The sequence below is a fragment of the Fringilla coelebs genome (genome assembly GCF_963513975.1).
Source record: "Fringilla coelebs genome assembly, chromosome: 9".
In the NCBI taxonomy this organism is placed as follows: Eukaryota; Metazoa; Chordata; class Aves; order Passeriformes; family Fringillidae; genus Fringilla; species Fringilla coelebs.
In genome coordinates, this window is record NC_140067.1 from 29,509,567 (window position 1) to 29,531,689 (window position 22,123).

Genomic DNA, 22,123 nt, shown 5'->3' on the forward strand with positions numbered 1-22,123 from the left:
GTGCTCCCTGTCCTGGCTCTTGCATGCTGAGGATGTACATGCTTGTGTGCACAGGGATGCTCCCAGCTCCCCGTGGCTCATCTGCTGCTCTGAGAAACAAACCCACAAAGCAGCCCACAGAGGAAGTGGAGTGAAGGCTGTTCTTAGGCTTTGGTTTTGCTGTGCTGAGCTTCAGGCACATCTGTGAGGCTTTAGAGAGCCTGGGCTCAGCTGGGCTCGGGAGTGTTGGTGAAAAGCTCACAAAAACACAGCAAGGTTTTGGGGCTGAAAGCTTTCAGGGCAAAATCAACTTCCAGCACAGCAGTTCTGAGAGCTGGTCACATTTCATGTTGTAGCAATAGCATCAGCTTCCCAGACCCTTCAGTTAAATAAATGTTCTTGGGTTTGGGTATTTTTGATCCTCCAGAGGCAAAGTGTTGATAATCAGAACTGATAAATATGAAACATGTTGTCCTCTGCCTTCAAATGTACCTGGTGTTATTCCCAGGATGCATTCTTCTATGATCTGGGATTAAAAAGTGGATAAAAATAGCTCAAAATTACAAAGCTGAGAGCTTGCCTCTGACAAACTGATAAAGGTTGTGGCCTTTTCTTCTACAAAGAGTATTTGTGATTTCTGCAGCTTCCTGGTGACTTGGCAAAGTCACTTTGACTCAGTTTCACCTGGGGAAAATTAAGGCCCTTGGTATGATTTGGTTAGTGCTTTGTAAACACACACTGGCTTAAAAAACAAAAACAAAACCAACAAAAAACCACAACAAAAACCCCAAACCTCACCAAAAAAGCATGCTGAAGCCCCAGTCAGGCAGGAGCTGATTTTTGCTGGAAATTTAGAAAGGCTTTGACAAAAAAGGCCCTGTGTCAGCATCCAGCTGAGTAAGTGAACCAAATGGGCTCTCTCAGCCTTGCTACCCACAGGAAGTATTTCCTTTGTGTGGGAAGGTGAGGAGCTGAGGTGCATTTCACAGATCCACGTGAAGAAGGAGACTTGTGTGGTGTTTCAGCTGGACACATGTGTCACAGCACATCCCTGCCATGGCTGTGAGCTGTGAGCTGCTGTGCTGACACCAGGTAAGCTGGAGGATGCTGTGAGTTGCTTTATTTTTAGGTCTCTTATTGCTGAGTGCAAACAATTCCCTGTGTCCAGGCTGCTCAGTTTCCTTAGATCACAGCTGTGTGGGTGTTGTTTTGGGAGGGCTGAGCTTCGCCTAGGTCCTGCAGGAAAAGGAAATATGCTGCATCAGTGGCTGCTGGTGCTGAAGGCAGGAGAGGGTGATCAGGGACAAGCACAGGGCACTGTGTGCCCAGGGAGGAGTTCTGGGCATGGAGAGGGACCAGGGAGGCTCCCAGGGAGGAGTTTTGGGCATGAAAAAGGATCAGGGATGCTCCCCAGGAGGAGTTCTGGGCATGGAAAAGGACAAGAGATGCTCCCAAGGAGGAGTTCTGGGCGTGGAAAAGAATCAGGGATGCTCCTAAGGAGGAGTTCTGGGCGTGGAAAAGAATCAGGGATGCTCCTAAGGAGGAGTTCTGGGTGTGGAAAAGAATCAGGGATGCTCCTAAGGAGGAGTTCTGGGCGTGGAAAAGGACCAGGAAGGCTCCCAGGGAGGAGTTGTGGGTGTGGGAAAGGTAAGCAGGGGTGAGCACATGGTTGTGTGCTCCCAGGGAGGAGTTCTGGGCATGGAGAGAGTGAACACATGGCTTTATGCTCACAAGGAAGAGTTCTGGGCATGGAAAGGGATCAGGGATGCTCCCAGGGAGGAGTTCTGGCCATGGAGAGGGACCAGGGATGTTCCCAGGGAGGAGTTCTGGGCATGGAGAGGGTGAACACATGGCTTTATGCTCACAAGGAGGAGTTCTGGGCATGGAGAGGGACCAGGGATGTTTTCAGGGAGGAGCTCTGGGCATGGAGAGGGACCAGGGATGTTCCCAGGGAGGAGTTCTGGGCATGGAGAGGGATCAGGGAGGCTCCCAGGGAGGAGTTCTGGGCATGGAGAGGGATTAGGGATGCTCCCAGGGAGGAGTTCTGGATATGGAGAGGGACCAGGGATGTTCCCAGGGAGGAGCTCTGGGCATGGAGAGGGACCAGGGATGTTTCCAGGGAGGAGTTCTGGACATGGAGAGGGACCAGGGATGTTCCCAGGGAGGAGTTCTGGGCATGGAGAGGGATCAGGGATGTTCCAAGGGAGGAGTTCTTGGCATGGAGTGGGATCAGGGATGCTCCCAGGGAGGAGTTCTGGGCATGGAGTGGGATCAGGGATGTTCCCAGGGAGGAGTTCTTGGCATGGAGTGGGATCAGGGATGTTCCCAGGGAGGAGCTCTGGGCATGGAGTGGGATCAGGGATGTTCCAAGGGAGGAGTTCTTGGCATGGAGTGGGATCAGGGATGCTCCTGAGGAGGAGTTCTGGACATGGAGTGGGATCAGGGATGTTCTCAGGGAGGAGCTCTGGGCATGGAGAGGGACCAGGGATGTTCCCAAGGAGGAGCTCTGGGCATGGAGAGGGACCAGGGATGTTCCCAGGGAAGAGTTCTGGGCACAGAGATGTGCAGCAGCTGGGAGTTTCTGTGGCTGTTTCTCGAGGTGGTGGGGCTGCCCAGCATCCTGCACCAACCCCTGTGATTTAAGGGAGCCACAGGCTGTGCTGGTGGGGTCTGGAGGAGGTGAGCATCCCTGGGACCACCTACCCAGCCTGCAGGGCAGCCTCAGCGAGCGAGGGCTGCTTCTCCCCACTGGGATCTGGAGCTGAAGGAAACAAAAGCACAAAGCTCCCACCAGGGCTGCTGCAGGGAGCCCTCCAGCCCAGCTCCTGCACCCACATCCCTCAGGAGCAGGAGGGCTCCATTCAGGGCTCCATTCAGTGCTTCCTCACCTTTCTGCTCCTCTGGAGGCTCAGTTTTCTTCGGGGGCCGTGGTAGCAGGAGCTCGAGGCCATCTGTCATTGTGTAGGTCAGGACAGCCTTTTTACCTGGTGAGGGAAGAGACATGCAGTGCTCTGATGGCAAAAGAGGGGGGACAGCACTGGTGTCCCCCTCAAATCATTTGAGGTTCCCCAGAGCACAAGGAAGGATGGCTGAGCAAGGACTTGAGATCTCCTTGACAGCGAAACAGTTTGGGGGTGACAAGTCCCACCCTGGATCTGTGGCAAGGCTAGGTGGCAGAAATGGGAGATATTTATATTTTTTTTTAAATACAGGCTTATTAGGAGGTTTGTCCTCAAATTTCTTTGGACACTCTTTACTAATTCAGCTTATGCATTTCTCACCTGCCAAGCTGAAGCACTCTGAACCACACCCATGGATGATTCACAAAACAAAAAAGTTCTAGAAAAACAAAGGTGTGCCAGGCTTTGTGTCTGCCTGGGCAGATTGTCCCAGGAGTGCCCTGAGAACAGTGCCACAGTGATGCCTGCTGATGGCAGATGTGTCCCTGCCTCTCACCACCCAGCCCTGCTCAAACCATGTCTGCACATCCCTCACAATAAAAGAGGAGGAGAAGAGGTTTTCTCTGCATTTACAGGTCTTTTCTTCTGCAATTTTGATGCTTTTTAAAAGGCAACAGAAGCAATTTTTTTTTTAGGACAGCTCAAAAGCAAGTTTTTACCAAAAGGTAAAGTTTTTACCTAAAGGTTAGAAAAGCAAGACCCTTAGAGAAAGGTCATTGTTGGAAGCATAAGGTGCAGAAAAGTGGACATCAGCACAATCAGAAACAGCAGCTATTTTGGGTCAAACATCTTGTCCCCCACATGCCAGGCAAGCTGAGGGTTCTTTTCCTGCCTGGTTGCTGTTAAAAATGTTCCTGTTTTTTTATGACCCCATGTCTCACTCATCCCTGTGAGATGCAGCAAGGAGAGGTGGCTTGGGGAGTGTAGTCCCTGTGGGAATAATGTCCATTCTGGAGAGATCAGAATCTTTTCTGTGTGTCCAGAGCAGCTCCAAGTGCAGTCACTCTGTGGCTGTGGTTAAACATGGGCTGTGCTCCTTGAGACTGCCCCAAGCCTTGCAGCAGTTTGCACTGCTTTAAACACAGAATAATTTGTGTTGGAAGGGACATTTCAATCCATCCTGGGCAGCCCCCAACACCCTCCACTAGACCAGGTTTGCTCAGAGCCCCATCCAACCTGATCCTGAATATTCCCAGGGATGGGGCTGCCACAGCTTCTCTGGACAACCTATACCAGTGTTTTACCACCCTCTAGTGTAAAAAACGGCTTCCTGTCTCTGCTCTGAATCGGTCTGAATGTCACTCTCTCTGCTCCCTGAAGACCCTGGCAGACACTGTCCTTGTCCTGGAGAACTCCACTGTAAAAGAAGGTTTCTGCCTTATCACCAGCTTGGAATACATATGTGATACAGGAGGTTTTTATGGGTTTTTAGGGGTTTTTTGGGTGTGTTTTACATTAAAACAACTACTTCTGAGAAGGTCCTGGAAGAGCAGTAACAAGCTGGAGAGCCAAGCTGAAGCCTGGATGTTGTCCATGGGAATAGCCATGAGGGTGAGGTGGCTGGAGCTGTGGACATGGCTTGGCATTCCTGGGGCACAGGGCTGTGTCACTTCAGCCCTGCTGGGGAGCCAGGAGGTCAAGCACCTGCCTGGAGGCATCCAAATCCTCAAACTCTGCTGCTTTTTAGCCAGAACTTGACAGTGATAAATGACAGGGGAGCAGAGCAGCAGCTTGCTGACGCCCACTCATCCGTCAAAGCAAGATTAGTATGTGCCTATTTTGGTTTCCCCTTTAATCAAAAATCAATTAGACAATTTCCAAATGAATATTCAAGCCAAGGAGCGGGCTGTCAGGCAGACTGACAGCGCTCAGCATCACTTTGTGTTTTCCAGTTTAGAGTTATTCAGTGTATCAAAACTAAACAAGGGGATGAGGAAGAAAAAACATCTCTTTTTCTGGAGATGTCACCTCAAACCCTGATGGAGCTTATTCTCCATTCCAGATATTCAAAGCACCCTCTGTGGAATGCCTGGTGTTTGGCTGCACAGTTGTTCTCCTTTTCCTGCTCCCATTTGACTTGCAGCCCAAAAGATTGGGGGTTTTTATTTCTGTTTCAGGGGGTGTGCCTGACTATTTTTAACTTTGCTATTGAAATAAATAGGAATTATGCAACAGCTCTTTGCATGGAAAGTCTCTGTGCTCACTTCCCTATTCACCAAAGAAAATGGCTAAGATCCCACTGGACAGTTTTGACTGATTTTGACAGGAAGAAAAATAAATTCCATTCCATTTTCCCAGCAGGCCTGCACCACATACACCCTCAAAGCCCGTGTGAAGGAGGGGGTCTTTCCAGGGGAACCTAAAAGATGTCAGGTTTTTCTGCACTGGGAGAACAAACCTGGAGCATGATGTGTAGTAGAGGGAATGGCCTCCAGCTTCTTGGGACCAGAGGTCTTGGGTGCTTTCGAGGGGGTTTTTCCAGGTGAAGAGGCTGGAACCTTGCCCTCCTTGCGGCCCGGGGAGCTCCTGCTCCCTTTGGGCTCCTGAGAGCTCCTCTCCTGCTGCTGGACCTTGGAGCTCCTGCCCCCCTTGGACTCCTGAGAGCTCCTCTCCTGCTGTTGGACCTTGGAGCTCCTGCCTGCCTTGGGCTCCTGAGAGCTCCTGGCCCCACTGGGCTCCTGAGAGCTCTCGTCCTCCTTGGACTCCTGAAAGCTCTGGTCCTCCTCAGGGATCCCAGAGCTGCTGACCTCCTGGTAGACCCGAAAGCTCCTCATCACCTTCCAGGTGCAGAACCTGCATGAGAAACAGCAAGGACAGGAGAGCTCCCAGGGAGCATCTCACCTGCATTTTCAGCTCACCCCTGTTCACCCTTTCCATGCCCAGGATTCTTCCCTGGGAGCATCTCTAGTCCCTCTCCATGCCCAGAACTCTTCCCTGAAAACATCTCTGGTCCCTCTCCATGCCCAGAACTCCTCCCTGAAAAGATCCCTGGTCCCTCTCCGTGCCCAAAACTCCACCTTGGGAACCTCCCTGATCCCTCTCCGTGCCCAGAACGCCTCCCTGGGAGCCTCCCTGATCCCTCTCCATGCCCAAAACTCCACCTTGGGAGAATCCCTGATCCTTCTCTATGGCCAGAACTCCTCTCTGGGAGCATCCCTAATCCCTTTCCACGCCCAGAACTCCTCCTTGGGGACACCACTGATCCCTTTCCATGCCCAGAACTCCTCCCTGGGGGCATCCCTAATCCCTTTCCATGCCCAGAACTCCTCCTTGGGGACACCACTGATCCCTTTCCATGCCCAGAACTCCTCTCTGGGGGCATCCCTAATCCCTTTCCATGTCCAGAACTCCGCCCTGGGAGCATCCCTGTTGGCAGAGGAACAAGTGGCTGGAGATAAAGGGTGGCATCCCCAGAGCCTCCTGCACCTTGGCAGAGAGGGGATGGAGAGGTACCTTCTCCAGAAGTACATCAGGATGGGGAAGAGGGTGACCTTGGCGTTGTGGTAGATGGCCCGGGTCAGCGGCCCCTTGGAAGATGAGCGCCAGATGAAATCCCTCTCTTTCTCAGAGATGTTGACCTGGGCACAGAAGAGACCAAAGCATTCTGCAGCACTCCTGATGGGGCCAGGTTTCTCTGCCTGACCCCACCTCAGCAGTCTCTAAGCAGAGACCCGAATTCCATCCTGGCTGCTTGCCCCAGGCACAAGGGCAGGGTCCCACCTGGATTTCTGTGGGAAGCATTGTGCCCTCCAAAGGGGAGATGGCAGGGCTACTGGGAGGAGATGGGCTGGGTGCAGTGGGAGGGGATGATGGTGACACTGGCCTCTGAGGAGTGAAAGGACTGGATTGGTGGTGTGCAGCACCATCCTGGCACTCCAAGCCTGGCATTCCTCCAGCAGGTAATGCTGGAGAATCATCCCCATCTTTCCCATCCCATCCTTATCCACATTCTTGTTCTCAATTTATCAGGACCTGCTGGAGGGTTGCTTCCCACCCCTCCCAGCCCATGTGGAAGCCCCAAGCTCCAGAGCACACCCCAAAGCCCTCCCAGCAGATCCAGACTCCCCTCCTGTTCCTCTTTCCCCACCACTGTTCCCAGCTGTGCTGCCATGGCCTTGAGCAATGAGCAGCCTCCAGCCTTCCTGGGCAGGTCCTGGGGTCTCACCCGCAGCTTGGGGGGGATGTCAGAGTCCAGGAAAAGTTTGCTGATGACTTCAAGTTTCTTTTTGAGAAAGGAACCGGGCTTTCCTGACTCCATGTTCTGGAGTGCTGCAGCTTCCAGGCCGTCAGCCAGCCTGGAAAACCTGCAAAGGCACGTGGGGTCTTGCTCTGAGACAAGTGCTGCTTAACTGCTAGGCTAGACAGTCCTGTTCTTGCTTAATTTGGTGTGGGAAGTGGATTTGAAAGAAATTTAAGAAAATTCTTAAATTTCTTTGGCCTTGCAAAAAAGACTAAGTACTTTACAGAAATAGAACTCTGAAAAATGTGTTGTAGTGGGACCCATGAGGAGTAATTTTAGATTATTGGCTTTAAGGCACTTAAAGCATGGTGTGGCAAAAGCTGATAGGCCAAGAAACAATTATAGTGCATTGTAATTAAGAATTAATTGGCTTCTGATTGTGACAGCTTGAATTATAACATCTGTATTGTCTCAGCTTTCACATGAGACTGAAAATGGAATAAAAGTTTTAAAACATCTCTCAGTTGCCCCATCTCTGGGTCAGAAAAGAGCTTAATCCGACAATCTGGTATTTGCTTGGCCAGGAAAAGCAATCCTCAACCCTCAGCCCTCAAAGCAATCCCGTGGAGCAGTGACACAGGAGGTATGAAAAGCCACCTCCCTCTTCTGCCACCCTTATGCTCACAGGGTTCACTTTTTGGGAAAAGAGGAGGACTAAAAGATGGAGATTTTCCTATTGCAGGGGTGTTGGCTGCAGGGCTGGTGCCCACTGGCCATGGATTGGGCTTAGAGGTTTGTTGGGAACGTGGACAGAGTCAAGGGAGAAATGCCACCACAACTGGGACATGCAGAATGGTGTAGCCAAATGCTGGATTGCTTGGGACTACCAAACCAAAAGGATTTCAAACAGGGACCCTGAGCCAGGGGATGACTGCAGGCTGAAACGGGGCCTTTGGAGGTTTCCATCAGAGATGGGTTCAGGTCAGAGCCAAGGCAGGCTGGTGCCAAGGCCAAGCTGGATGGAGCTCTGAGCAACCTAGTCCAGAGGGACAGATCCCTGCCCAAGGCAGGGAGCTGGAACGAGACAACCTTTAAGCTTCCTTCCAACCCAGACCATTCTGGGATTCTGTACCACCAGGTCCCTGAGCACCTAGAATAAGGTGGAAGCAGAACTTACCTGCCCATCTCCAGGTAAAAGCGGAGGTCATCCACGAGGAAGCTGACGACGATGATCTGTTTGTCCAAAATGCGGCGTTTGATCAGCGTCACCTTCTGCTGCTGCCCTTTGCCCTTGCCCTTGCCTTTGCCCTTGCCAGGGCTCTTGGCAGGACTTTTGCTCTTCTTCTTCTTCTCCTTGACAGGCAAGTCTGAAGCAGGGGAAGAGAGGCTGTGTGCTGCTGCCCAGCACTGGGTTTGCTCCTTCACCTCACCAGGGCTTCCCTTAGCTGCCTTTCTACCTCTGGGAGCTACACCTTTTCTCTGGCTTGGTGATCTCCTCCATCTCTCCTCCTCTTTGCACCCACAGAGTGTTTATGTTCACTGTTTCCATAGGGAATGGCCTGTTGCTAAAGCCTGCTGTCTAGCTCTTGGCTCTGGCCCTGACAGAGCCCACAAGCAGATAATGAGCGAGGATGAAAGGGAAAAAATCTGTTTCCCCCATATACAAAATTCTCTTGCTCTAAATAGGGTTTCTGTGTGTTTAGTAGATTACTTTTCTAACTACTTTTCCTGCCTCCTCTCAAACCTGTGTATAAACTTTCTGTTCAGGTCAGCTCCCTGTTGCCCAGAAAACAATTTCCTTTTGTTTGTTTTTCTGGCCTGTCTCACCTTAGCTCCATTTAGTGTTTCCTGTTTTGGGCTGTTTGGTTTTTTTTTCAGGCAGGGATGCAAACTTGCATATAGAACATTGCTTGAGAGAGATGCAACAGCAAAACAGGGCACTAAGTCATGGTGGTGGGAGGTAAGGGACAGGTTTTCTCAATTTCCTTCTCTCCCTAAACCCAGGGGAGGGAGGAGCAGGGGTGGCAGGACACTGGACATACTTTCCCTCTTGTTTCTTCGCTCCTGACGGAGAAACTCCTCAAATTCTACACGGCGTGCGTGATTCTTCATGTCCCTCTGGAACTTGCAGTAGCTCCTGACAAGCTCCCGGATGGCATCCCAGGCCCATCCCTGTGGAGACACAGCACAGGTGGCATCAGCCAGTGTCACTGTCATGTTTTCTGGAAAAATCCCCTTGCCCAGGATTTCTTCTCCTGGGAAGCTGAGAAGCCTCAGAGAAAAATGAAAACAATAATTATCTGATTCGCTTCTCCTGTGTTTTGCTGCTTTCGAATGGGGTTTGGACTTTGTTTACCAACTGGTCATTGTTGGATTGGTTTCATGGGAATTGTTCTAACTTAATGGCCAATCAGTGCCAGCTGTGTCGAGGCTCTGGAGAGAGTCACCAGTTTTTCATTAGTATCTTGTTAAGCCTTCTGTCTGCATCCTTTCTCTATTCTTTAATGTAATATAGATCATAAAATAATAAATTAGCCTTCTAAGAACATGGAGTCAGATTCATCTTTTCTTACTGCCACAGGGGTCCCTGAAAATACCACAAGCACTGGGGCTGAGCCCTCCTCTTTGGACCCACCACTGTGAGCTGGAGCAGCCTTGGCAGTAGGATTTGTGCCCCAGCCATCATCTCTGCTTTCCAGCATTTCTCAGTTTCCCTGCTGGCCACAGGGCATGGTGTGAATTGCTCAGCCAGTCCTGAGCCTGCAGGAGGGAGCTGTAGGAATGTGCCCCCTGGTGATGGTGTGACAAAACTCTCCTTTGTCTCCTTAAAACAGAAAAAAGCCCAGAAGTTTATTTCCTCAATTAGCAAAAGAGGCATCTCATAGGACCTGGGGGACTTCACCTCAAATTTAAGGATGGCCAGTTGGACAGGAGCCAAAAAGTCCCACCTGAGCAATTTACTAGAAAAAGAAGAGAACAAAGAAACTAATGGCTTTTGTGAGGTGTTTTACCAGGAGCAAGAACCTCTGGGACCTGGCTCAGTTTTTCTCTGCAAAAAGTTTTGTCGTTTTGCCTTTTATAAAAACCTTTTTGTTCCCAACACTACCACAGAAGCCATCCTGCTGATTTTATGCCTTCTAAGGTAGCTGAGCTATCTTGGGTGTGAAATAGATCTCCAAGAGCTTGTGAGACCTGGCTGGAGGAGACCCCTGTTTCAGGGAGCCTTTCCCTGCTGCCTTTCTGCAGCTCTCCAAGTCTGCCCCCCTCACCCATTTAAGTGGCATCCCTTGTCTCACAGCACCTCCTCTCTTCCTTGCCTGGCAAACACCCTCAGCCTGGGAGGACACAGGGCCTTTCCTTACCATCCCCTGTGTCTTGCAGCTCTCTGTCCCTTCCTGCACAAGCTGAGGACGCCTAGACCTGGGCTTTTTGTTCCAGGGCAACAAATCCTGCTGCTGCTGCTGTTCCTTCCTCTTCTGCTTCTCGGCCTTTTTCTGTTTCTCTGTCTTTTTCTGCTTCTCTGTCTTTTGCTGCTTCTCTGCCTTTTTCTGCTTCTGCATCTGTTTCTGCTGCTTCTTCTTCTGATAGTAGGGTCCTCCCTCCTTTCCCTCCTCTCCCTCATCTTCCTCATCTTCCTCATCCTCCTCGTCGTCCTCACCCTCCTCCAACCTGCCAGATGAGAGAGCATCAAGGGCAGCCAGAGGCATGAGGAGGGCACTGGTTTGAGGGAAGGGGGGCTGAGGTGGGGAGCAGCTGATAGGGGCTGGCCCTAGGGTTGGGGTCCCCCTGGATTTCTGGTCCTGGAGGAGGCTGGATAATGGTAGAGGGCACTGGATACCCTGCCCTGGACTCTCTTCTTGCACGTGGGAGTGTCTGTCCTGCTTATCTGCAGTGTTTCCTCCTCCAGCCCAGCAGCCTGCAGGCCCAGAAGTGATTTGGTGGGTTTGAGGTGAGGGTCTGGATGGAATATCGATGCTGATGGGCCATAGAAAAAACACATTTCTAGCAGTTGTTGTCTGGCCCCTTGGGGTGGGCTGGATGTTGGGCAGGGTGCATTTGCATAATTGGGCTGAAGAAATCAGCTCAGCCCAAGTGCTCACCATCATTTTTCCATTTGCTTCATATCCCAGTGTGAAGCTGCAAGTATGGCTGCAGTATTCCCGGGAGGTGAGATGTGGGTGCAGAGATTTAAGGATTTAAGGATGGCTACAGTGCGATTTTAAGCGATCCTTCTGGGAATCTCAGCCCTGCTCAGGTGGGGGTTGATTGAGGACAAAGTGCACAAGATTTGCATAAGGTTTGAAGAGTAAATCTGACCTGGGGGTGGGCAGTGTTCATTTTTCTCCTTTCCCTGGTAATTCTGCAGTTTAAACCCACAGGCCACCCTACATCTGAGAGGGCCAAATGAGCAAACAGGGAGCACTGGCACTACAGGGGAAAACCTGAAAGGGTGGAAGGAGCAAAGCTGCGTGCTGTGAGGTGCCAGACCTGCGTTTTCTAGCTGCCCTCTTCCTTGCAGCAGCAGCGGCATTCTCTCGAGCAATCCTCTCAGATGCAACAGCTGTGGGGACAGAAACAGGGCTGGCCTCTTCCCCAGGGGACAGGCAGAGGTGACAGCAGACAGCTGGACCCTGGAGCCTCCACGTGGTGTCTCTGTGGTGACTCTGGCCCCGGAGACACTGAGGGAGCTCTTCACTACTGGGATACTGGCACACACAAGACACATGATGGACTTTGGACCTGGCCAGCTTAAGAGATCTGATAACAGGATGCCTTGGCAAGAGCAAACAGAACTTTGAGGATTAAATCAAGATTGCAAGGAGATTCAATCAGATGGGTTTACGGGAAAAAGAAAATTACATTCTGCAAGCAAGAGAGGTTTAACATGCATACGTTTGTTTATATGATTTTTAACCCAATCATTGTAGTAAAACATTACTAGCCTTCCTAAAACAGTCTATAAGCACTTGTAGTCCACAATAAAATTGGATTCTTTGACCACCTCACACTCTCCCAGTCTCTCACATCATCACTGATACTTCACCTCTCATGCTTTGACCTCCTCAGCATCTGCTTCAGAGAAATCCCCCAGTGCCACCCTCCCTGGCTGGGTTAATGCCCCAGAGCACAGCCTGTGGGGGGTGGATAGGCCCTTCCTTCTGGAGAAGCTCCCCAAGGGTGATGGATGTCTGGGAGCCCCCTCTTGCCTGGGCTCACCGAGTGCTGCACTCATGAGCTGCAGAAGCTCCTCTTCCTTGCTTGGGCTGCCCACAGCCAGCTCATCTGCTATCATCCTCTGGAATTCTGCATCAGAGAGAGGAGAGGGGACAGACCCCGTGTCCATTACCTCTGGTTACAACAGCCCTTCAGCACTGGCTCTGAGGGCTGGGTTTTGTCACCTTCCTTGTCCCCTTGTGTGTCCTGCTCCACCATCTACCCGTGACACTGCATTTTTTGGGTAAAACTGAGGGCCCACAAGCTACGGGGGTGCTACAGGTGACTGCTGTCACCCTCAGTGCAGCACAGGTGCCTGGAAAATTGGTGTAGTTCCCAAAAGATTGCGTGACAGAACGAGGCTGAGGGGTTACACCAGTAGTAGCAGCAGCGTGAGCAGTCCCAGCATCCTCAGAAGGCCAAAATGGGGAACTGGGGTGACAGGAGCCACTGCTGGCTTTGGGCTTCAGCCACTTTGCTGCAGCCTTCATTTGATCTGGTGATCCAGGCCAGTGCAGGGATGCGGAATTTGGTGCCCCTGGTACTGGCAGGAGGAAATCTGGCCCTTGTCTAAAATCCTGCTGGACAGTTTTGACTGAATTTGACGGGGAAAAAAAAAAGCCGCCAAAGCTTTAATTACAAATGAAGTCTCCCAGACCCACTGTACCAACCCACCCCGTGGTGTCCATCACCAGAGCATAAAACACGTTTTACTGGCTTCAGCCCATGTCAGCCCCACCAGGAACGGAGAGCCCCCCTCTTACCAGCGCTGCCCAGGAGCAGCTCCATCTCTGCCTGGATGGAGCCCCCTTTCTGCAGGTCCCGAGCTGCCAGCAGCTGCCAGTGCTTGGAGGAGATCCCCTCCAAGCTCCTCGTGCCATGCAAGGCCTGGCCCAGCTGCAGGGACTGGTTCATCCTCTGGGACAGGTGGAAGTGTCCCCATCTGCCAGCAGCACGGCCCGGCACCTCGGCCACGGGGACATCCATGCCCGGAGCCTGCGGTGGGAACGGGGCAGGGTGATGGCACAGAGCACCTTCCCCATCTCCAGGAGGCCTCAGGTTGGAGCTTTTGTGTTTTTCAGGTTCTGGGCTGCTTTAGTGTGTGGGTCTGGGGTTCACATGAGGGGATGGTGAGCTCTGTGCACAGAGCGGGGAGACAAAACAATTCCTGCTCCAGCTGGGGACCAGGGACAAATGATCCAAATCTCAGCTCAAGAGGACAAACAATGTGGGCTGAAGGGAGAAAAACAAGGATGGGACTGCATGGGCTAAAGCTGGAATGGGATAATGAACTCCAATGTGCAAATGGAGCAGAATTTATAAAAGTGTCAGACCCTGTGACCTGTTGTGCATTTTGTGACCATTTTGGTCCATCTTGGGCACAGCCCTGGCTGGGCTCTTGTGCTGCCCAAGGTGGATCCATGGAGGTCTCCTATAAATCCCTGCTTTATTCTTTAGCTCTGTCCAGCTCTGCTCTAGCTCAGCCTGCACAAAGCATCACCCACATGTTTTAATGTGCCTCAGACCTGGTTTAGACCTCTGCTCGAGCTCTGAGCAGTCTGGAAGGAATCTGTGAGGGCACAAAGCTCAGCTCAAGCTGGCTGGGAAGTACAGGCAGCCAGAGGTAGGCCAGACACGGCCTTGCAGCTTTCCTGAAGAGAAAACACCCCCCAGGAGGGCTGGAAACAACCCTGAAGGTGTCCCCAGCAGCCTGGCAGCCTGGTGTGCTGTTTTGTTGGCTCTTTTGTTGGCTCTTGTCGCCGGGGCTGGCTCCAGCTGGAGCCCTGGGAGCGCCTCCCTCATTGCCCCAAACCCTCCTGCAGGTTTTGCCTCTCCCCAAAGACAAACAGTTTGCACAGCCTGAGGGGCAGAGCGGCTGGTTTCTGGCTGGCAGCTGAGAGCAGGCACCAAAAATAACCCTGCTAAGCTGCCAGCAGCTCCCCGAGAGCAGAGCAGGAGCGCCGGGAGGGGTTTGGATCAGCGGACGGCGCCCACAGAGAGCGGGGCCCGACCCTGCTGAAGTGCTAATTGCGCTCCCAGAGCAGCTCTGGCCTCGGAGGGGAGATTTCCTCCGCAAGAGGTGCTTAAAAACCTGGGCAGCTAATTAACTGGCCGCTGAGAGCAGTGGGGAGCTGCCAGCTGACTTTTCCAAAATGCTCAGATCTCCCTGGCTGAGGCTCTGGGAGCCAGGTCTGTGAGGACACCCGGCCCTGACAGCCTCTCCTTAACATTCCCAGGATCAGCTGCTGGTTGCACATTTCGTTTTGGGGAAACAGCTGGCTTGAAGAGCACCATCTGCAGTGAGAAGAATTGCCTGCACGGGTTGTGCAGGTGGGGTGCTCAGGGGGTTCTGCCTGCAAGGAGGTTTCTGGGTGTAATGCTGGAATTTGGGGAGGTTTTATGGGATTTCTGATGCCAGGAGGAAAAATAGCCTAGGAAGAGGGCTTGTGTGACTCTGATTTCTTACATCATCCTTTTTGGTGGGAAAAAAAATAAATGTGGAAGACTTGAGGGTGGTTGAGTCATTGGCTAAAAGGCTGCATGGCCTCTTCCCCCCTGTGCTGGCCAGGCACTGGTGCTGGGATAGGGTTATCCCGTGTGTGTCATGCACGTGAGTCACATGAATAGCAGTAATAATTGCACATTAATCGTGTGGGCAAGGGAAAAAAGGGCAGATCAATTCCCAGAAATGCTGGGCTCACCCATGCCTACCCTAAAAGCCTGTAATTACATTTCTCCCAGCTTTTAGGCAGGGTCACAGCTTGTCTCAGGGGAGCTCTCACAGGTTTGTGCCTGCAGTGCTGCCAGCTGAACAGGATGCTGTGCTGGAAGAGCCGAGGATCATCGCTCCAGGCAGCTGGAGCAGGGTAGGATCTGCTGTGTCACCCTGTGGCAGCACTGGCCGGGGATATTGGGGGATTGGGGGATGCCAGACCACTGCAGCTAATGCTGGGCTTCTCCTCCCTCCTTCACTCCCTCTCGAACTTTTCCCATTCCCACTGGAGCCTGCACACCCCCAAGGGGATGCCCCTGTCCATCCCCCTTACCACAAACTGGAGGAACGTCCTGTCATCATCAGCCAGAAATTCCTCATAGAGGCCGCAGAGCACCTGAGGAGGAGCAGAGGGGGATTGTCCTCAGGCAGGGTGACAGTGCTGGTGCCACGGGTGGCTCACAACTCGCTGACATGCCCAGGACACGCCTGCACGTCCAGCTTGGTCCGTGGGGCTGCCCAGAAGGGCTGGGACTCCAAAGGGGTTTTACTGGGTTTGTGCTGGAACCACGGTGGGTGCAAAAGGATGGCCCTGGAATGTGCACCTAGCCAGGGTCACCAGAGAGGGTCAGTGACCGCCCAGCCCTGCTCTGCTGCCCAGCAACCCAGGGAGGAAGCTCCTCTCCACTGGCCTGGTCCATTGCAAGGGGACTGCAGGTTATTCCCTTCCTAATCCCTTCTCCTCTTCATTTTCCAAATGCTTCACTTCCTAAACACCCCCAGAGCCCCCACACCACCACAGGGGTGCCAGTGCCAGCTGTACCTCCCAGCCTGACCGCTGCCAGCACCCCTGTGTACCTTGCAAATCTCCTGCTGGGCTCTGAATATCCAGGGGGAGAACTCTCCGCATATCAGACGGTTCCACAAACTCACGAGAGTCCTGGTCTCCAAGGGGAGCTTCTCAATGCTGCTGTCCTCCAGGTAGGTCTTGCAGATCTTCTCCCCAATCAGATGGCGCAGGAAGAAGCTGTTTTCTCTGTTGGAGTTCAGCACCACAGGCAGAAACTCCTCCAGGTCGTGCCACAGGTCCAGGAGATGAGTCTCCATGGGCCGGTTCTGGTGCTGCAGGAAATCTCTGAAGGGTCTTCCAGCACAGGCCTCGGCGCTCAGGGCCCAGGGAAGGAAATCCAAGGTCTTGACTGGCTTTTTCAGGGATGGCAGCCGGGATGGCAGGGATGCAGAGATAAGCAGGTCAGAGACCATTTTCTCCTTAGAGGGGTTTTCTAGATCCCGCACTGCACTGGACTGAGGTCTTCCAGGAAATGCTGCTCCTCCTCTGCCTCCGAAGGCAGGATGCTGTGAGTGCTGGGGAATGGATCCCACAGCATCCTTATCCAGACACAATTCCTCCCTGCTCCCAGCTGGCCCTGGCTGCTTCTCTGCTTTCACCCGAAAAGTGGCCGTTTTCACTTCTTGGCTGTCTCTCCCCTCCTTGACCAGAGCCCAGACCTCTGCTTTGGCCTTCTGGCTGCAGTAGGGCCCTGGCACACCCTGCCTCCTTTTGATGTGCATGGTGGGGAGAGGCTCTGAAAGGCCTGGGGGCTGCTGCCCAGCAGCCTGTAATAAACGTTCCTGATATTCCCGGAGCAAAGGCCAGCACAATTCCTCTTCTTCCATTCCCATCTTGCAGTGAACAAAGAATTTAGGGAGCCAGTAACTCTGAATCATAAAGAGAACCTGTTCCTGCATCTTGCTTAGGATCTCCCTCCTGGTGCTGATGGACTGGATGTGCCTGGCTTTCGGAAGAGATCCTAAGACGGATTCAGGGAATCACAACAGGGAGATGGCTCTGCGCAGGCTGTTCCCCAGGCGGGGGATGGCATCCCATCCCCCTGGGAGCAGCCAGGAAAGATCCACTCTCTGGAAGGGCAGTGCTCATGCCCAGCTCCTCTTACCCACGACGGTGGTGCAGAAGGTGAGGATGCTGGAGCCTTCACGCAGGTGAGTGGCTCTCAGCCTGTGCTCCAGGGACAAGAACAGCTCCCTCTGACTCCCATCTGACTCGTCCAGACCCAGGAGCCTTTCAGTGATGAGCCAGAAGTCAATCAGTTCTTCCCCTACAGATTAGACAAGGGATGGGAGTTGGGAGGAGGCCCTGGAAGCCCCGAGAGTGGACAAAGCAGAAGGAAAGATCACCTGGATGAACAGAGGGAACAGAGCGCAGCAAAGCCACGGTTGCGCATCTCCCTCCCAGCTCTGCTGCTGCCCCACCTTCCAAAGCTTTCTCTGGCATCTTACCCATGGCCCCAGCTCTGTGCCAGCCTCCTGCCAGGCAGGTGGGCCGTGGCTGGCAGGGAGGGGGCTGTGGAGCATCCCGTGCCCACCTGCAGTTCCTCGGAGGAAGGTGCAGAGGTGCCGCATGCCCTGGCTCCCGCTGATGCACCTCTCCAGCAGCCACTGGTCAGCACTCTGCCAGTTCAGCAGCTCTGCTGTGGGACACAGCACAGATGGCATCAGGGCTTGCCTGCCAGATCCCAAGGAAACCCTCCAGCTCCCACCCTGAAAGAGGCTGCTGGAGGCTGACCAGCAATCAGCCTGAACTGGGAGTTTCAGGCAGGCTGTGGGATGCACACGGGGTGTTTGCAAGGATAACTCGCTCCTGTCAGGAACAGCTTGTCCTGTTCTTGTGCCTCCCTCCCTTGCAAATGCCCATCTTTTCTGTCCTGAGTTTGGGCTCGCCCCCAGCTTCCTCTGGCTTTGAGTTTCTACACGACTGGAGAAGCAGCAGCAGCAATGCACTCAGGAAAAGCCTTAGTGAATTGCTTATTTTTCTGAAATGAGAATCAGAATTCCTGATGCCACAGCTTTCCTTCCAGTGGCAGTTGACACGCAGGCTGAGGAAGTACCTGGCTGGACTGAGAGGACTCATTTTAGGGGCAAAGTGAGCAAAATCCCGAGTTGTTGCCAGTAAGAGAGACCACAGCCTGTTTTCTCACGGCATCCCAGCCCAGCAGCGTCGGTACCTCGGCTTCCCGTGCCCTAAGATGCTCTCCAGCCCCGCTCCACCCCTGAACTCCTCGGTAAACACTGCCAGGCAGGTACTTATAACAGCGTGGTGGGGTAAATCCCTGCACATCCCACCGGGACCTGCTACATCCCTAAAAATGGGATGTGCACCGCCTTCCTAACCCGGAGCAGAGGCACGACCCACTGGGCAGGCACCCGGCAGCGCCAGCCCCGCAGCGAGAGGAAGCCCGGGCGCAGAGGAGCAGCCGATCCGATTTCCTCCGTGCCGCGATGACTCACCTGCTTCCCCCGAGCGAATGAAAGCCAGCAGCTTCTGGCAGAGGACGAGGTGCAGGCACAGGCTGGATTTGCAGAAGTGAGGCAGACGGTGCTTTTCCAACCAAGCCAGCAAAGCCGCGGGGCTGGCATCCTGCGTTGCCCAAGGAGAGGATTAGCTGCTCCTGCCTGGCCTTTGGGGTGAGTAACAGCTCCCTGCCACAGGGGAGGAGGTGGGGAAGGCGCCCTGTTGCTTGATGGCGATGGTGGTGCCGAGGTACAAGGGGGATACTCGAGTTACAGCCGCTGCCTGCGCCCAAAACGAGCGCGGCAGCCCCGGCTCCTGCAGGGCTTCCTTCCTCTTCCTCACCCTCCTTCTCAGAGCCCAGGCATGGCAACTCCCCGGGGGCTTCCAGAGGAGCGGGGGGTCCCTGTTTGCTTTGGGATCTGAGCGCTGCAAGGGCGGTGGGGAACGGGGACGAGTGGGGAGGGAGGGCTGAGCCAGCGCGGCGATCAACAGGGCTTGGCTCCTGTTGAATTCAGGAGGGATCCAGGGTTCAGGAGGGATCCGGGACCAGGGGCTGATGTTTGTGTCCTCCTGTGCCGCCACACATGCTCTCGGTGTTTATGGATAGACCCCATAAACTGCAGCAGGACTTTAAATGGATCGTGCTCCGCCCAGGGCTTAACAGCGAAACGACGGCCGGGGTTGAAATGATCGCCCAGCTGCACGAACAGAGAGCCAGAGAGGGGCCCTGGCAGTGACAAACCGGCTCCTTCCCTCCCCTGCCCTGTGCCCTTCCTCCCTCTTCCTCCCGCTCCTCCCTTCTAACGAGGGGCATGTTCTCACCAGGTGGCTCGGCAGCTCTGGCCACAGGCACCACCGACCCGTGCCACTGATGTAAAGGGGTGTCTGCCCAAAAATCTGGATTAAAACGGAAAGGGAGAGCTGAAAGAGATGGAGGGTGACAGAGGGGCCCAGAGCCCAGGGCTCTAGATAGTTCCCACTGCACAGAAGGGCATCAAATTCCCTTTCAGACCCTTTATCTCCAAGCTGAGATCCTCAGGTTTCCCTCATTTTCCAGCCTGAATGTGGTGAACTCCCAGTTTTCCTGTGGCCTCTAAAATGCCACACAAAGTTCACCTGAGGAGAGCTCTGAAAGGCTTCAGGTTTTATGGTGCAGAGTGGACTTACGGGAAGGCTCAGAAAGATGTTGAAAAAGTCAACAAAAACATCATCTTGCAGCAGCAGCCCCATGTCCGTGGAGGCTATGGATGCTACAGGGGGAGAAGAGAAAGTTACCTGGGCTTTGTATTGCCAGCTGTGAGCCAGAGGAGGAGTTTTGGGGGGGAATCAGCTTTAGGGGGTGTATGGTACAAGCTCATCCTGTGCTCACGCAGGAGGATTTGGAGCTGGCACAGTCTGTGAAATGTGATTTGGGATGGGTGGCACGGGCTGTTTGGAAAGCACCAGGTTCAGGAGCACGGAGGAGCTGGGGAGTTTGAATGGCAGCCTCCCAAACAGCAAAGGTTCACAGAGATTGGGCACAAATGTGGTGGCATCCATAGGGCAGGAGAAGGGAGGTGGCTGCAGGCCACAAGCTGTGCTCCTCTGCCTTACCCAGACACTGGGAATAACACAGCTTATCCACCCAGGACTCAGTGCAAATGTCAGTGGCCAACAGCTCCCACCACCCTACAAAGTTTTATTCGTGTCTGAAAGGTCTGGATGCACAAGGTGGGCTGGCATCAGCCTGCTGATGGGGGGGTACCCCTGGAAATGCCCTCTTCCATCAGGGCACAGCAGCGTTACAGGGAGGACCTATATTTCACAGCTTAATAGTGCTTCCCCCCCCTCCTCCCCATTTTTCCACCTTTTGGGGTGTGTTTAGAGGGGCTGAAGCCCCCAGCAAAGGGGAACTCACCAGCAGTCATCATGATGGTGCAGTGTTCCGGCGCTGCGTTCCGAAGTGCCACCCTGATTGTGACACGCTTGTTGGGTGACTCCTGGGGGGCTGCAGGGCTCTCAGCAGCTCCCTCCAGACCTGCTCATGCTGCAGAGGAGAACGCTGAGAGAGGATCTGAGCAGTGTCTGTATGTGCCTGAGGAGGGGATGTGCAGAGGGTGGAAGCCGGGCTGTTCTCGGCGGTGCCGAGCAATGGAATGAGCAGAAATTGGAACAGAGGGGTTCCCGCCTGAACATGAGGAAAAACTTCTTCACTGTGATGGTAACTGAGCGTTGGAACAGGTTGCCCTGAGAGGTTGTGGAGTCTCCCTTAGTGGAGATATTTAAGAACCATCTTGGTACAATCCTCAGTACTGGGCTCAGGGGACCTTGCTTGAGCTGAGATGTTGGTGGTGGTCCCTTCTTGTTGGAACCCAGGACATCCCTCTGGCTGTCCTGAGCAGCCCAGACCCCTGCCAGGGGGCTCAGAGACCCTGGCACACAGCCCAAGACACCTGTGGTTTTGATTATGACCTGTGGAGCAAATTACCAAGCTTAGATGAAGATCTGCAAGCCACAAAAGTTTAAGTAGAATGATGGTGAATTTATCACTGGGTGAAAAATAGATTTTTGGGGTTTTTAGAGTGGGGGTTCAGGGGGCAAGATGGAGGAGTCTGGGCATGTCCAGCCTTTCTCCTTCTTCTTCTTGGCCTCCATCTTCTGGGTGATGTTGGCACTTTTGGATTGGTTTAGAGTAGAAGCTCACTGTCTAACACAGGTGATGGGGATTGGGAAGTGATTGTAAATATTGTACACGTAGTTTTTAGTATAAAGAGATAACAGTGCCCCAGGGCAGGCAGAGTGCCTCTGTCTGTCCTGCTGAACAGACTCAGCTGGACAGGAGAAAGAATTTTATAGATAAGGAACAATGAACAACCTTGAGACCGTGAACTGAAGAGCTCTGACTCCTTCTTCAGTGCTGGGCTGGGAAAAGAGACTTTGTGACACATCTGGGGTCACTGTGAGCAGCTGGAGACCCTGAGATATCTTTGGACCTTACCCATCCTGTGATGCTGTGCAATGTCACTTTTTAAATTGCCAGCCCTGCAGACACACTCGGGCAGTCCTGAAATGAAACCCTATTGTATTTGTTGGGAAACTGCTCCCACGAATGCAGGAATGATGCATTTGATTCTATGTTTTTAGAAGGTTAATTTATTACTTTATGATACTATATTACATTAAAGAATACTCTACTAAACTAAAGAATATAGGAAAGACACTTACTGAATGCTAAAAAGATAATAATGAAGACTCTTTTTAGAGTCTCGACACAGCTTGGCCCTGACTGGCCAATGAGTTAAAACAACTTACACTGGAGACTAATGAAATAATCACTTGTGGGTAAACAATTTTCAAACAAGTTCTACACATGAGCACAACGCAGGAGAAGCAAATGAAATAAGAATTGGTGGAGGGGTTTTTTTTGGTTTTTTTTTTTTTTTTTAAAGCTTCTTAGCTCCTCAAGACAAAAATCTTAAACAAAAGAATTTTTTCAGATAATGTAAATGCCACAAAACCTTTCCCCTTTCTCTGCTGGGGCAAACTTTTTGCCTTCAGAGCAGGTTCCTGGTGGCACCTCAGCGCTGGGTGTGGTTGCTCTCTGTCCATCTGCTCAGCTCGGGATGGGAATTTCACAGGAGACCTCACTGTGTCTGCCCCAAACAGACCAAGCCCACATTTCTTATCTGCTGTCTTTCTTCACCAGATCTGGGGCTGAGACCCAACCTTGGACACCCTGCAGCTGGAAGAGGAGAAGCAGGAGAAAAAGAAGGAGCCCCGTCCTGCAG

General features: G+C 52.8%; 2 protein-coding genes across 2 annotated transcripts; both read right to left on the bottom strand.

Annotated features, from left to right (window-relative positions):
- Window positions 1–1,840: 1,840 nt before the first annotated feature.
- Window positions 1,841–17,467, bottom strand: LOC311156964 (regulator of G-protein signaling protein-like; the record flags this gene model as incomplete). The annotated part of the gene is given in 18 exon segments (XM_084211308.1): window positions 1,841–2,429; window positions 2,683–2,740; window positions 2,868–2,963; window positions 5,338–5,732; window positions 6,322–6,337; window positions 6,340–6,517; window positions 7,105–7,243; window positions 8,297–8,486; window positions 9,162–9,291; window positions 10,778–10,788; window positions 11,437–11,510; window positions 11,608–11,680; window positions 12,337–12,423; window positions 13,098–13,329; window positions 15,381–15,443; window positions 15,905–16,857; window positions 17,002–17,163; window positions 17,431–17,467. Coding segments are annotated over 18 exon segments (3,483 nt in total).
- A 3-nt stretch (window positions 17,468–17,470) lies between these two features.
- LOC311156965 (regulator of G-protein signaling protein-like) lies at window positions 17,471–21,337 on the bottom strand (the record flags this gene model as incomplete). Its single annotated transcript, XM_084211309.1, has 6 exons — window positions 17,471–17,535; window positions 18,353–18,482; window positions 19,179–19,253; window positions 19,524–19,606; window positions 20,254–20,373; window positions 21,334–21,337. Coding segments are annotated over 6 exons (477 nt in total), but the record flags the coding sequence as incomplete, so codon positions are not given.
- Between the last annotated feature and the right edge of the window lie 786 nt (window positions 21,338–22,123).